A 16263-nucleotide genomic window follows, 5' to 3' on the forward strand; every position below is an offset into this window, starting at 1 on the left:
CCCACAGTGACGCCGTGTGTGCCCATCTGGTAAGTTGCATTCGTACCACGTGTCCTCCTCAACACCATTTCATCCTATTAGCTAGTGCGACCACGTCCTCTATGCCGCTTCATCGTTCGTACTTCTTCGTTTCTGACTCTGTCCTTCAGGCTTATTCTGAATATATTTCTTTCCATTCTTCTTTGATATCTTCCTAATTTTAATGCCTGTTTCTTGGTGAGTGACCAGAACTGCGCTCCATACATAAGTACAGGTGCAATGCAGCTGTTGAAGATCTGTCTCGTTCTGTAATTTCTGACTCTTGTCCATTAGGATGAAGGACAGACTCCAAAACTTTTTCCATGTTGATGCTATTCGTCTATCGATCTCTTTATCCATTCCCACTTATTTTTAAACACACTTTTCCCTTATACTATTACCTCGCATTTTCGTACCTTGGTTGCTCCCGCATTTGTAAATGCTTAGGCCTATATAATTTTGTAACATTACGTATTCTGGACCACATACTGTATCTTCCACCATGCTTCGCAGTAATGTTTCATATTTCAGCGCATTCTTTCGAGCACAACGCTGGCGATTTAGATGGGATATCTTCTACTTGCAACCCACTGCCCTTATCAGATTTTACTGCCTTGAATACAGGGGTAGGTGGAGGTGTCATTATTTAACCTACGAGATGACCAACCGTCGCACTTTACACCCTGGAGATAACTGCTCATTTTAGAACACTGTACCGGTGCAAACCATGTTACGATGGTCAACATAGAAACAAAGGCGATTCATAAACCCTTTGTCATAAATTATTCCAGTATATTATTGTAGAATGTAGTCTATGGTAGTTAGTACACGGCCACAAGCAAGAGTATGTGCAGGCATTTGTTTTAGCATGCGTTGTGGAAAGGTACTGGCAATGAAACCATAGCAACATTTCCTTCCTAGGCTACAAATAGTACGTAGTTACCATGTAGTTGCTACGCTCACAAAATTTTGGATGTATCTATTAACAAATAAAAGCACTGAAGACATGCGGTGCAAATGCGCATGGATGCCCGTCTCTTATTCATTATCAGGAATAGAAAAAAAAAATGCAATTTACAACTTTTCTCAACAATCCCTCATTTAGATCAGTCGCAAGCCACAGGCGTCGCTTGGGTGACAAGCGCGTTTACCTGCTTCATCCGGAATTGTATCTGGGCATGGGTTCGATTCCTCCTTAGGCTGATTAACTGGCTCCTTTTTAGGTTGCTTCTATCTGTAGAGCTGATGGAAGGTATTTTTAGGTCTAATCATCGACCTCACCTATCCAGTTACCAGCTTGATATCACCAATCCCACCGAAGTCAATTAATCTAGCAGTTGATACAGTGTCGTTAAATAACCGACAGTTAAAATCAATCACGTTCATTATTGAGCTTTCTCCAAATTTTCATTTATTATAGACAAACTTATTTGATTTGTGACGTTTGTGTAGTATTATGAGTTTACTTAGGGGAAAGTAGCCTAAATCGTACCGGCGCCGAAATCGTACCACTATTAATATTGAGGAAAGTATTGCATGTAGGAACCATCTGAGGAATTTTTCATGAAATACAAATAGAAACTGACATTCGTTCAGTTTCCCGCCTTTCACCCAAGACAACAGCTGTATTAAATCGTAATTAATAGTAAGTTCTGATTTCTCATATAAGATTTTGTTACTCTTTCGTAAGCTCTTATTGAAACATTGAGTTAATTTAATGCGTGTCTTTTATTACACCTAACATATAAGAGTGTTTGCATTATTTAAATGGTAAAAATAGTCACTGTAACAGCTTTGTTTAGGTTATAATCTGAATAGTTCGCTAGGAGAGCTAGTTTCCTAAATCGTACCTTTAAAAGGTTGCTCATATCGTACCAGTACGACTTTGGCAACGTGAACAAATAACGTTAGGTGCATAACATTTTTAAATTTCAGAATAGATAATTCAGATCTGCCAAGTCTCAAGCATTCTGAGTGAGACATCGATTTGAGGCTGATCTCACGCTCACGCGCACGCGAGCTGAAATCTCACGCATTTGTGGATTACAAAATTTTAAAACAAGACACTATCCCTGAAGATGTATAGGAAAGTGCAGAAGTTCAAGATGAGGTGCAAGTAAGTCGGTACATTTACCGAATGGATGTAATTTGGGCTTATTTATCTCAGATGAAACTAGCAAATGGAGAAGTAAGGTACAAGAAGCTATCTTAGGTTGCAAAATTGGTTTTGGTAATTCCATATTCTAATTCTGACGAAGAACGTGAGCTGAAATCTCACGCATTTGTGGATTACAAAATTTTAAAACAAGACACTATCCCTGAAGATGTATAGGAAAGTGCAGAAGTTCAAGATGAGGTGCAAGTAAGTCGGTACATTTACCGAATGGATGTAATTTGGGCTTATTTATCTCAGATGAAACTAGCAAATGGAGAAGTAAGGTACAAGAAGCTATCTTAGGTTGCAAAATTGGTTTTGGTAATTCCATATTCTAATTCTGACGAAGAACGTGTTTTTCTATGATAAGGAAAATGAAACAGCATTTGAGGGGTTTGGTGCAAGAACCTGATAAGTCCAGAAAAACACTTTTGGAGTAAATGCAAAAACAAAGTTTGGCATCCATTGAAGGCATGTATTTTTAGGAATTGTACAAATGTAATGGTACTGAACGATTTCTGTATGTTTTTTATTTGTTATATATGAATATCAATTTATAAAATTATAGATGTGCATTTTAAAATTAATTATATATTTATTTGGACTTATCTGGGTTTTGCACCAAACATTTAAAATCTGACATATGATATGGGAAAGACCATTATTATCTAAGTAAATATCATTAAAAACAATATATGAACAATGCAAGATCATTATTTTGTTATTAACTATTAATAATCTTACAATATCTTTTACATGTGAATCATATTATACTGCAAAAGTGCAAATTTTTGCATTTATAAAAAGTTCTGTTCAATTTTGAAATATTTAAGTGTACAAATGCCAAGAGAATAGTTACCAAACTACACTGTTTACATTCTCAATAAATTCTGTTGAACTGAATGATTAAATTATATGTATGGTTTCATGCCATATTTAAATACTTACAATAATAATAATAATAATAATAATAATAATAATAATAATAATAATAATAATCGTCGTCGTCCACACCTTTGGAGTAACAGCGTGTCTAGCCGCGAAACCAGGTGGTCCGGGTTCGATTCCCGGTTGGGACAAGTTACCTGGTTGAGGTTTTTTCCGGGGTTTTCCCTCAATCCAATAAGAGCAAATGCTGGGTAACTTTCTGTGTTGGACCCCAGACTCATTTCACTGGCATTATCACCTTCATCTCATTCAGACGCTAAATAACCTAAGCTGTTGATAAAGCGTCGTAAAATAACCTACTAAAATTAAAAAAATAATAATCATCATAAATTTATCAGAATACCAGAACGTATAAAATTGGTAATACTGTACAGAAATAAATATAGTACATTAAAATATAAAAGAAAACAGAATTTAGTAGAAAGAAATATGCATTATATAAAGATAATACCAGTAGGCCTATTCTATTTAGTAGGTTATTCAATGTTAGTAACAAGTTAATGAAAATATTGTGCGTTAACTTGATAATCAAATAGAGAAAACAGGAAATAAAATTAATTGAAATACAGCAACCACTATAAGTCTTTAACTTCTTCTTCAGAATCATCTGAGCTATGTTCACTAGCTTCATTGGCACTACCTTGAGAATGATACATTTTCTCGTAGAATCCCATGTCTGCTGAAGCAATGTACAGTATATCATTGCCAGTTTCATCACATCTTCATATTTTTAGCCCTTTAAACAGGCAATGGCCCATTGTACAATAATATCTCTGGAAACCAAGCTCTCCGTTGGTTGTTTTCTTCAGAAAACTGAACCCTGAAAAAACAGTTGCCTATTGATTTGGCTGACTTTCAATATATATTTGTGCTGGGAACTGTATTGAAATACTTTATATTGAGATTTTATATTGAAATTCTTGTTTTTATGTTTCCTTTAAACAAAGGTTTGAAATGGTATCTGAAGATCTGAACATGGTTTGTGTGACAGGAACAACTGTAAATAACGTAGATGATTTCCTGAGAAGTTATTGACATTCGTCAGGACTAATCAATCCAGTTATATGCCTTTTCTTCTTTTCAATAATGCCAAAGTCCCTGTCACATAACTTGTATGCACATGAAAAGTTACGAACCCCTGAATCTTCACCTTTTCTAGGCCTTCGTCGTTGAATAGATCTTGGTGTAATGGATGCACACAAAAGTCATCTTGTGCTTTCTTACTTAAAAGACAGTTGAACTTGGTTATTATTTCCTTTTTTTCTTCTCCGTCCAATATATCAACATATTTTCGCCTACAATTATATGCAGGGCCTATTTCACGAGCTGCATGAGACATAATAATTCACCCTTTAATCTTTTCACTTTGTCTCTGTTTATTTTCCATTTACTGGGATCACGCTTTCTTATCCTTGAATGTTCACCATTATCACTATCACTGCTTGAATTATCAGTTGACATGTTTGAAACACACAATAAACTTACAAAGCTACACTACACCTCGTTCATGCAGCCATTTTACTAAAAGGAAACAACTGCTACACTTGTGATATCATCTTTTGGTGCAAGAACCAGACAAGTCCAGGACTAGTCTGATTCTTGCTCCAAACACACCCACGGTCTCTGTTGGCAACTAAGCATATCTCATTCAGATAAGTCCACACAACTCTGGTTCTTGCACCAAAAGATGCTCACTGTCGTATTATATATCATGCATACTCTAACTCGTTTTCGACCAAAAGTGGACTTATCTGGTTTTTGCACCAAACACCTCATTTAGACCTTCATTGAACGTGGATTGTACATTGTTACCTGTCTTGACCATGAAAGTGGACACCTCTGACCTATGGCACGCATTCGAACCACCAAAGGAAGTGGTGGCTAATGCTAAGAACGCAACGCATCAGCTTAATAAAACACATTGCAATAAAGACTGAGATTTGTATCGTTTACAAGTAAGTGCAACATTTGGAATATATCAACTTATATTGTGCTGTGTTCCTTTCCACAAAAATGATGAATATTACATAAAAATAATTTTCATTATAAAAAAATGTGGTTTACTATTAATTAATTATGAAATAAATGGATATATGAAGGAAATTTGTTGTCTCACTCATTTTCCTTGAATTTCACTCTTCTTGACCGGTGATCGCACTCAGTTACCATTAGGATCCTTGACAGCTCTGGATAATAGGCAAATGAGAATACGGAAAATGGGAACCAAGTGATTTACTTAAGGCACGGGATGAATTTCGATCCGGAGCAGTGGGATTGAATGAGTGTTGCCGTAAAAACGAAATTCCAAAGCAGACTTTCAAGCGACATTTGATGGGCTAGGTGAAGAGAGGTCTGGAACGTCCTGTAACTGGATCCGTCAACGGGGGGAATACAGCTTTTCCACGGGAAATAGAAGAGTAATTGGTTCAACATATTCTTTCTGAACTTACTGTAACAGACGTCAGGTAGCTTGTCTCTGTTGTAGTTCTTATTTTGAAAATTGTATATATATTTTACAAATAGGTACGATTTAAGCAACCTCTAGGTACGATTTAGGAAACCGGGCGCATAAATCGTACCGCTCACAGAGTTTTAAATAATGCCTTTTAAAATCATTTCACAATTATTTAAACATTCTGAAAAAAAATATATTTCATGTCCCATGGTACTGTCAGAATGTCTAACAATATATTCAATTAAAATTCCTTCCCATTTCGAAACAAATAAAAAAAGACTGAAAAGTGGTACGATATAGAAAACCTTCCCCTACTTACTGGCATTTAACCCATTACTGCATAAAGTTATTAATGACTTGAAAAATGCGTTTCTGAGTTTAAGTTTGTTAGTTTGTGACTTAAGAATGCATTCTTACCATTTTTATCTTTATTTACTTTCTGGGATAAAAATTAAGGACCGTCCCATAAATAGGACGCTATGCATAGTGGTCAGTGATGCAGTAGCTGAATAGAATAACCCCTCTTTTAGTTAAAATAGTACTTATGTATTTATTATGTAGCAAATACATATACACATATTAGAATCAGTGGTTCAACTGCCCTCCTCACACAAGCCTGCGCATTGCACAACACTATTTTGTGTGGTAAGGGTAGAAACATTTAGGGTGGAGTCCAATTTGACACTTGCTGCAGATGGACTTTGCTTTCCCTGTACAATTAGCACACCTTAGCAGAGTTTCATTTTCAACTGGCCAGTGGTGTTGACCATCAAATCTTATGTCTCCTGATAGAATGGGAACAATTTTTCCTTAGTGGGAATTCACCCCATGCCTTTTCAGTACTGTAAAAGCCAGGAGACGGCAAAGGTTGAGGAGCGGTTCTGAACAGTTTTGAGGCTTCATTTTTCTGTACAGAAACCAAGCATTTACTATGGCAACATCAAGAAAATAAGCGAAGATGGACCACCACTCTGTTGTTGCCGCTGTTACTAACATCGGTACTGCCAACGCTGGTGCTGCTGTTTCTGTGCTAGCGCTGGTACTGCTGTTGCTGCTAGTGATGATGCTGCTATTGCTGCTGCTAGCGCTGGTGCTGATCGTGGTGATTGTAAAAAAAAATTCGTAGCTCTACAGCCCATGAAGGGCCAAGACCGACCAGCCTGCTGCTGGTCTCACGTCCACATGCCGAAACAAAGGTGGACAATCATCCAACCAGAATGGCGGTATCGTGTGGTTAGCACGATGATTCCCCCCTAGCCGTTACAGCTGGTTTCCGAAACCGGATTTTCGCTACCTATTGTAGTTCCACAAATGCATGATGATGCTGGGTGGGCACCGGTCCCATACACTGGCCGAAATTTCATGAGAAAATTTCTTCCCCCATGAGGACTCGAACCAGCGCGCATTCCGTAACGCGAGTCCGAGGCAGGATGCCTTAGACCACGATGCCACGGCGCGGTACGTTTGTGGTTATAGTAGTAATAATAGTACTTGTAGTTGTAGTAGTACGAGGCCTTCTACCTGGAATTGCCTTCCCTGTCTTGGAAATGTTCATATATTAGCTTCCTTCTTTTCGGACGGCAATAACTTGTGCGAGAAACCTCAGCTCCATTTTTTGTCTAATGTACTTTCAAAATCATTTGTTGCAGCTTTTATGTTAGAAGACTCTGGCATACTTTCATCAACAATGTCATCTTCATTATCATCATTACATTTTTTTTTTTTTGTTAATTCCGCTTTACTAAGTAGCATTTTACCGCCAAGGTTATTCCAATAAGCCTCATGCTCGTCGTCCGATTTATCACTGTATTTATTTGTATCATGGAAATCTTCTGGAAGGGTCACATATATTAGACTCTCATTATTATTATTTTGATTTTCAATTAACCCCAGAATTTCACTCACGGTTAGGTTAGAAATAAAACAATGCAATGGAAACCATATACATATTATAGAATACTACAGGGGTGCACACTACATGGCGTCCTATTTTTAGGACGGCACTTTATATCACCTTATACCTAGCAACATATAAGAAAATTTTATTGTTGTTATATACCACATGAAAACTGAAGTATTCGACTCATTATGTGAAAATAAAAATCAGATTTCTGTATCATCATTACAGAGTAACTAATAATGAACTGATACGCGGTGCGTCACAAAATACTGTTATCCTGCCATCTTGTCAAAAATTAGCTGGTATGAACAAATGTTCGCGCGGAATTCAAACACTGCAACACCATAATACAATGTAATAATTTACCTTCTAAACAATGCCTCTAACTGTACTAAACAAGAAAAAGTTCCATAGTAATCAGTATTTTACGTACGTCCCATTTTTAGGACGCTATACAGTAATGGGTTAAGGAACCCGGAGGTTCATTGCCGCCCTCACATAAGCCCGCCATCGGTCCCTATCCAGAGCAAGATTAATCCATTCTCTATCATCATATCCCACCTCCATCAAATCCGTTTTAATATTATCTTCCCACCTACGTCTCGGCTTCCCTAAAGGTCTTTTTCCCTCCGACCTCCCAACTAATCATCTATATGCATTTCTGGATTCGCCCATACGTGCTACATGCCCTACTCATCTCAAACGTCTGGATTTAATGTTCCTAATTATGTCAGGTGAAGAATACAATGCGTGCTGTTCTGTGTTGTGTAACTGTCCCCATTCTCCTGTAACTTCATCCCTCTTAGCCCCAAATATTTTCCTAAGCACCTTATTCTCAAACAGCCTGAACCTATGTTCCTCTCTCAAAGTGAGAGTCCAAGTTTCACAATCAAGTATAAGTTTTCTATAGCAAATGGGCTATATTAGTTCTTACGGGGAATTTTGAAAACTATTGTGTTCAAATGTCTGGCTATTACTCCTACAGTATATGAATTTTTGGAACCACTGTAACTTTTTCTACTTCAAAATCTTCTTAATATCATTTTTTAAGTTTGTGATGTTTAAACCAGGGTCTAAGCCACAGTCGCATTTGTCGCATTTTGCTACTCGACTTCTTAAATTGCAACAAACTTTCAATGTAAATGTGCAAAAATGCGACAACCACATTAGACTTCAGAAACTAAGACGGTAATGGAGAAAATGAAATCAGAGATGTGTGTGAACTAATCTAAATTTAAATAAAATGCTAATAGTCATAGGCAATGTTCAAAAAGTTATTGAGCAATAGACGTTCAGGAATGGATTTCAAAGTGTTGGTGCAATTCATGTAAATTAAGTGAACAATTTCTTCTAATTGATTTATATAATTCCATCGCTTACTGTAAATTGTGAGGGAGAATTTAGTTGCATGAATCTTTAAAAAAAATGGAATTAGAAACCGCCTTTCAGTAAAAAGAGTTAGCACTCTGCTAACAATAAATCTTGAAGTAAAGAATTTCAGTGTTTAGAGTGTCCATAAAATAACGCATTTTAATGTGATGTAAATTTAGCAGTAATTGATTCTAAACGTATCTAATGATTTACTTACATAAGTATATCTAGGGTATGGTAAGATTGATTGAAAGGAATAAAACTCCAAGAAACAAATTACATAGATTTTGTTTCTGCATACTTTATTAATTTTATCTTTCTGCACAATTATTTATAATATTACACAAGTAATTAGTAATTTGCACAAATATAATTTTTCATTTGTGCATTTTTGCGACATTTATTTATTTTTAGTTTAAACCCTGATTTAAACATCTTGTTTAATTAAGCTAGCAGTAGAACGAACAGCAGGATCTATAAGATATTACATTTCTTTCTTGGTTTCCCTAATAGGATAAATTCTGTCATTTTAGAATATAATGCCCTGTGTGTCATTGCTCACTACATCACAGTACAGCTGTGCTATTACTATTTAATACGAGAAAAATTCGTACCGGCACCGGGAATCGAACCCAGGACCTCTCAGCTCTGCGCGCTGAGCGCTCTTTCCAACTGAGCTATGCCGGGACACGATTCACGGCGCCGGCCGAACCCCTCTCGTAATGATTTTTTTACGGCCTTACTACCTGCATTTGAAACGATACAAGTCATATATGCAGGAGCGCATATTTAAATGACTTTGTGGCCATATTCAACATCAGTTTATGACAACTGCTAACAGTTAATACATCAGCTGTGCTGTTTTAAAAAAACTAGAGAACTATTGCATTAGCTTAAATTCCTTGTAATTTAATATGTTTATCTATAATTGATGTGACTTTTTTTTACTTTTATTTAATCTATCTGTTAGTGTATTGATTGATAATTAGCAATTTAATATAATATATTGGTCATTAAAAACGTTTACCAATAAGTGATACGGTTCTTTACATTTTTTATTTTATCTGTTAGTGTATTGATGGGTAATTAGCAATTTAATGAGAATATAGACTACGGGTCATTAAAATGTTTTACCAAAAATTGATACGATATTTAATTATTTTTATTGTATCTGTCAGTGTATTGATAGGTAACCAAGATCTAACATTCAAAAATAAAATAATTTCTTGCCCAGCACGGCATACTTCACACACGCAAATTGTTTTTATGGAAACCATTTAATGATAAAAAAGTGCCTTTTCATCCCAAAATAGTGTATGTATCATGATTATTATTTTCGCAGTATTTTCGCCTGCTTTGAACTCATGAAATTCTGTCCCAAACACATGACAAACACTCACTTAAAGAAGACACTTTTTTGGTGTTAAATTTAGTGTTAAATTGACAGAATTTTTTAATTTAAGATTTTACATAAAACCCTAAATGCGGTGTAGATGCCCTTAATATTGCTTAGTATCGTCTTTGACTTAATAATGTAATGTAAGTAATACTAAATTACTGTATATGTTTGCTTTCACGGAGAAGAGGAATTTTGCCATGCAGTTATTTCAATGTTGGCACAATGTGCTTACTAAGCAGATATTCTTATTGTTTCCAGACGTACAACTCGGACGCACAGATCGGAGAATCTTCGGCTTGCGCCACGGCCCTCTTGTGTGGTGTCAAGGCTAATTTCGAGACAGTGGGCCTTGACTCTGGCGGCCGTTTCGAGAACTGCTTCTCCAGTTTTTCGTCGCGCGTGCCATCTATATTTGATTGGGCGCAACAAGCAGGTACAAAACATAAAAATTCGTGTTATTAAGTTTTACCTCTGATCACATAACATAATATTGATCAGCATAATGCACTTTCAAGACAACTTTTATCAGTTTCACTATGCTGCCATCTAGCGACTTGAAAACAAGTCACGTTATAACCCTGATGGAATTGCATGAAGTAATAGCAGTGTAGATATTCGTACAGCAAGGAAATTTCGCCATTTTTTCTGCCAGACAGATATGCGCGCCCATACAGCTAGCGATCCAAACGGCAAATAACTAAAACTACTGGGAAACTCAGCTGTTATGATAATGATACAGAAGCGAAAAATTTTTTAGGAGACTGCGTCACGTGCTGTTTCGTCGTAAAGGTGACTCAATGTAACTATGCTAATGGAGGTGTGTTAGTGTCGATAACGTAATACAACGATGTGCGTTGTACAGTTATACAAGCTCTCAAATTATAAACGGATCTCTGTGTACTACAAAAGAATTAAAATAACAATTGTATATTTAATGAAATCTTCACATGCTAGATATGTATGACGAAATCAGAATATATCAACAATAGAAATTCTCTACGGCTTCTAATACCAATTTCAGAGATCTAAAACATACATTCTTAATAAACAGTGTTATTCTTAGCGTCATCACCCTTCTTGAAAGCAAGAATATGTAATTGCTGAAGAACTTTATTAATCAGTACGATATTTTTAAGAAAATTTTCGCACTTTCCTATGTAAATAACATACCAAGAGAGAACTAGTTTCAATCTATTTTGTATAAACCACTATTTTCTGTGATTTTGACACAAAAACTATCCATAACGCTTGTAGAGCTTTTGTAATTATTCATGCGCGAATTTTCCGGATGAATTAACTTGCAGATATAAATGAGTACGAATAAAATAAAATCTGTCGGGTAATTAGTTAAAAACTCTATAGGCTACAGATGGACGAATAGAGATACAAATGTGAATGAGCTCCGACGACTACAAAATATACTTTTTTATTTGCACATTTTATGAGTTTTGCAACAATTCGGCTCTTTTTCATGTTGAGAATAATATTCTTCGCAATTCTTTCTTGGATTATTAATCAAAAGACGTAAAACGTAAATGGAACAATTTAAATACACCTAAATCAGGAAATCTATATTTGTTTATGGATTATACACAAAATGCAACCTGTATAAATCCAGCATTAAGATATTTCGCTTCACTTATTTAAGAAAGTCCACACCTGTGGACTAACGGTCAGCGCGTCTGGCTGCGAAACCAGGTGGCCCGGGTTCGAATCCCGGTCGGGGCAAGTTACCTGGTTGAGGTTTTTCCGGGGTTTTCCCTCAACCCATTACGAGCAAATGCTGGGTAACTTTCGGTGCTGGACCCCGGACTCATTTCACCGGAATTATCACCTTCATATCATTCAGACGCTAAATAACCTAGATGTTGAAACAGCGTCGTAAAATAACCCAATAAAATAAAAATATATTTTAAAAATATGGTTATAAGTTCATGTACTTAATTAATTTTGCATAAATTGTCATAAATAGTTGTACTATGTTGTAATCATTTTAGCATTAACTTATTATCTACTACAAGAATCGGAATATTATGTTGCATACGTAATATAAGACTTAAAATATATTTTTGCTTTTTAAGGCTCTAAGCCTGTCCCTTCCTTTCTATTCTAAAATTTGCTTCGGAGTATGATTTGTGACTTACAAACTATCACCGTGGTGCGAGATTTTTGGGAGTTTGCACCATATACTAATACTGAAGATATTTGAAGTTTCTACGCTACATATAAGCTACATATTGCTAATTTCTTGGGTAGATGTTTTATGAGGTTTTGTCCAGCTGTAAGACGAGTGTCAGGTAATCTAATGACAAATCAAATCTCGTCTCGCCAAAATTAAATCTCGCTGTCATCAGTTCCATCGATACTAGATTATATCAAGTGACGATGAATAATTAAAAATATGACTCTACTCGGAACATTTTAAAGTAGTTTGTTTTCTTTAAAAGATACACTGGAATTATTTTCTAAAATTAACATAACCGTAATCATTACAAAATTAATTTATTTTCTGCGAAGCTTCATTTTTATGTGGGAGTCGCATACTCTCAAAAATCATATTTCCTTCAAATTAGAAAAAATCTCTTGTATAAAGAAAAAAAACACATATGTACTGTATGTATATATATATATATATAATAGTGACTATTTCGTTTATATGACGTCATTCCATTTTCGACCAATGAAGTGTAATGAAATTTTGAATTCCAACAATCACAGTCACACTTCGCGGTAATTTTTGCAGCTAAATTTATCCTATCAATTTATCGCATGGTCGTTCTTTTGTTTAATCGTTGTCGCCAACTGTTTCCCCGTGAATTGATGATCATGAATACATTAAGATGCAACTACACGGTTAAACGTTTCTTTTAACTTTAAAGCAATGAATGCAAGATTGATATTTAATATTAATATATTTACGCAGTGAAGACGACGTTCAAAACGGCGCACCATGTAGACACAAAATCTTCATGCTTCTTAATTGAACGTACCTTTTAAACTAGATTCTTTCAATATTCTTCCCAGATTGCACGCATACGCGATTGGAATATTGAACTGTGTAGATGCAGCTTTAGTTCCGTTACACACTACAGCGAGAATACGTTTGTCGAGCTATAAAAAAATGCTTTCGTGTAGCACTAATTGTAACGGTCGAAATAAGGCACAGCTGACATTGGTCCTGCTCCCACAGGTAACTTAACCTATAATTGTAGCCTATAAAATTTGTATTTTATGAATGAAATGAAACAATTAATAGAAAGCCAGATGTTCAAATTTATATAAAATCATCGTTTATCAAACCCAAAGACCTTGCATAGTAATAATGTCTTTTCATCAAACTGCCTTCCGTATGGCGTAATAAAATTCGTGTTTTAGTTAGGCCTATCTATACAGAGATGGTTTCACTGTGTAGCAACATGTCTCGCTGTGAATACATAAGCATTGGTATATAGCTGTCCCCACTGTTACTGTTAAATTAAATTATGATTTCAGCAGATAATGAAAATGTGTTTATGTTATGATAGTAAGAGAAAAGTGCTGTACACGTAATTAACATTGTTAAACCTGTTTATCGCTTTTCGTAATTGACATTACTGAATAATAACATCGAATTTCTTTATTGCAGTAATAGATATTCATCTACGAGTATTTCAACTGCACAATGTCTGAATAGGTTAAGTATTCGTTAATATACAATTATGAACATTTTGTGATCGAATTTTAGGGGTATATTATTTACATTTTTATTTTATTTACGAAATAGTCCTAATAAATGTCACTCGAGGTCTAAGATTACTACGTATAGTACGTTGCCTTATCTCATTCCACAATTGAAGAAGCCAATGGTATTCAACGCTGCATCATAGTTGGCAGAGATGTGTGGTAGCCTTGGGAGGATTATTTTGAAGTGTGTTAACTATGAGTAATGTGCTTTGTTTCCTTTTGTATTACTCGCCCGAGGCGCGTGGAGCCGCGAGCGTAATGTGAACTATCGCGATGCGGTATTACGAACGCAGGAACAGTAGCGCCACGTCTCCAGGCTGCAGGACTCCACTGGCCTCGGTCGAGTAAGGGTGCGTACACGTTGGAGCGACGATAAACGATAAAAGAAGCAGCGATGCTATATCAGAAAGAATTGAAGCATGCATTGTCATTGAGGTGTGCATATTGGAGTAACGATAAAAGCGAAGATACACGATAAAAGCGACGAAAAACTAAAGTTCCATTTTCTTCGCTCTTGTCGTTCATATGATCTCTGATTAAGATAATATTAATCTGTATAAATACCGGTGGTTATCAATATATCCTAATATTAATCGATTTATTATTATTTCGGCTTATTAAATTAATTATTGTAGATATTGACAAATTGATCAGTTGTGTATTTATTCGTCATATGTTATGTGATCACAAGAACCAATAACAACTCAACGAATTTATACTATCTTTGGGATGAGAAACGGGTTCAATTTTGTACGTATTTAAGTTACATTAACCTTGAACTTAGCAGCTGATATTTCCTACAGATCTTCTTTCATTAAGTGGATGCATAGAATATCTTCTACTGAGAAATCAAAATGTTCGCTTCCCACATCCTCGTTGCTCCGATATGAACACTTGATTCTTTGATAATTCCAAAGCGTCGCTAGATCGTTTCTTTTATCGTTTATCATTGCTCCAACGTGTACGTACCCTAATACATAATAAAACAATTATTTATATTTACGCATCTTTCAATTCCCTTACTCATTGCCTCCTGTACCCGGACCCAATTTGGTACTAGCATTGCGAAGCACATTCCAGTTACCTTCAATCGCATATAGTGAATTTCTATTCCTGCAGCTTTATTGGCTGATATAATATAGTTGCCATGACTTACAAAATGACTCCCGTATAAATGATTCCGCACGATGTACATCGAGTATTTCGGTGCAAGGAGAGAAATACGCTTTTAATAAATATACTTTATGCCATCCAAAATTATAAACACGTTGTTACTGTATTGAAAATCGAGCGTAATTGGGTTCTTATAGCACGCTTGCCGATAAAAGCAATGACGTATTTGCTATGACGTAATACTGCAACGGTTGCTAGCTTGGTTATCGCTTCTACATGCGACGTAACAAGAAATGAAATGCAGAACAGAAGGTAACGTATCGTTTATAACGAATCTTTAACAATTTAGTATCACTTTTGTAATATCACATAAAACAGTTCTGTGGTTCATAGAAACTATATTAACAAAATAAAGGAACATTTGTAACATAACCTATAAGGTCATCCATTCCTGTGTTCTCAATGTCAAAGTCAGGCGCAACTAATCGATTCGAACACATGAAGACAATTTGACAGCTATGGATCCCGAATAGAATTTCTTTCAGTTCTTACAATTTATAATGCTAAGATGCCATAAAGTGTTGTATCCAACTAGTGGATAATCTTATTATGATATTCGTGAAAATTTACTCATGAATCATCAAGATTATCAAGATTATCCAGTTGTTGCATAAATAACTATTATATATTTATGTATATTACCACAGTCTAGTATATACAGTCATGAAGCTCAATAAGTAGTAAATATGCATCCATAGATAGTTGTTAACCACTAGGATCGCTACTATCGCCTCATTACAGACAATACGTAATAGTACCGGTACAGTCTATTGTTCCTAGCACCCTCACAACTCAAGCACCATGACTATAATATATAAGGGTACGTACAAGTTGGAGCGACGATAAAAGATAAAAGAAGCAGCGATGCTATATCAGAGAGAATTGAAGCAAGCATTGTCATTGGGGTGTGCATATTGGAGTAACGATAAAAGCGAAAATACACGATAAAAGCGACGAAAAAAGAAAAATTCCATTTTCTTCGCTCTTGTCGTTCATATGATCTCTGATTAAGATAATATTAATCTGTATAATGACCGACGGTTATCAATATATCCGAATATTAATTGATTTATTATTATTTCGGCATATTAAATTAATTATTGTAGATATTGGCAAATTGA

General features: G+C 35.6%; 1 protein-coding gene across 1 annotated transcript in view; it reads left to right on the forward strand.

The window, feature by feature from the left end:
• Window positions 1-16263, forward strand: part of LOC138697021 (alkaline phosphatase, tissue-nonspecific isozyme-like) — a 790521-nt gene that overhangs the window by 359256 nt on the left and 415002 nt on the right. Inside the window, exon 3 of the mRNA XM_069822614.1 lies at window positions 10505-10679. Coding sequence (XP_069678715.1) covers window positions 10505-10679 — 175 coding nt within the window. The remainder of the gene's footprint in view (window positions 1-10504; window positions 10680-16263) is intronic.

This window comes from Periplaneta americana, chromosome 3 (genome assembly GCF_040183065.1).
Source record: "Periplaneta americana isolate PAMFEO1 chromosome 3, P.americana_PAMFEO1_priV1, whole genome shotgun sequence".
NCBI lineage: Eukaryota > Metazoa > Arthropoda > Insecta > Blattodea > Blattidae > Periplaneta > Periplaneta americana.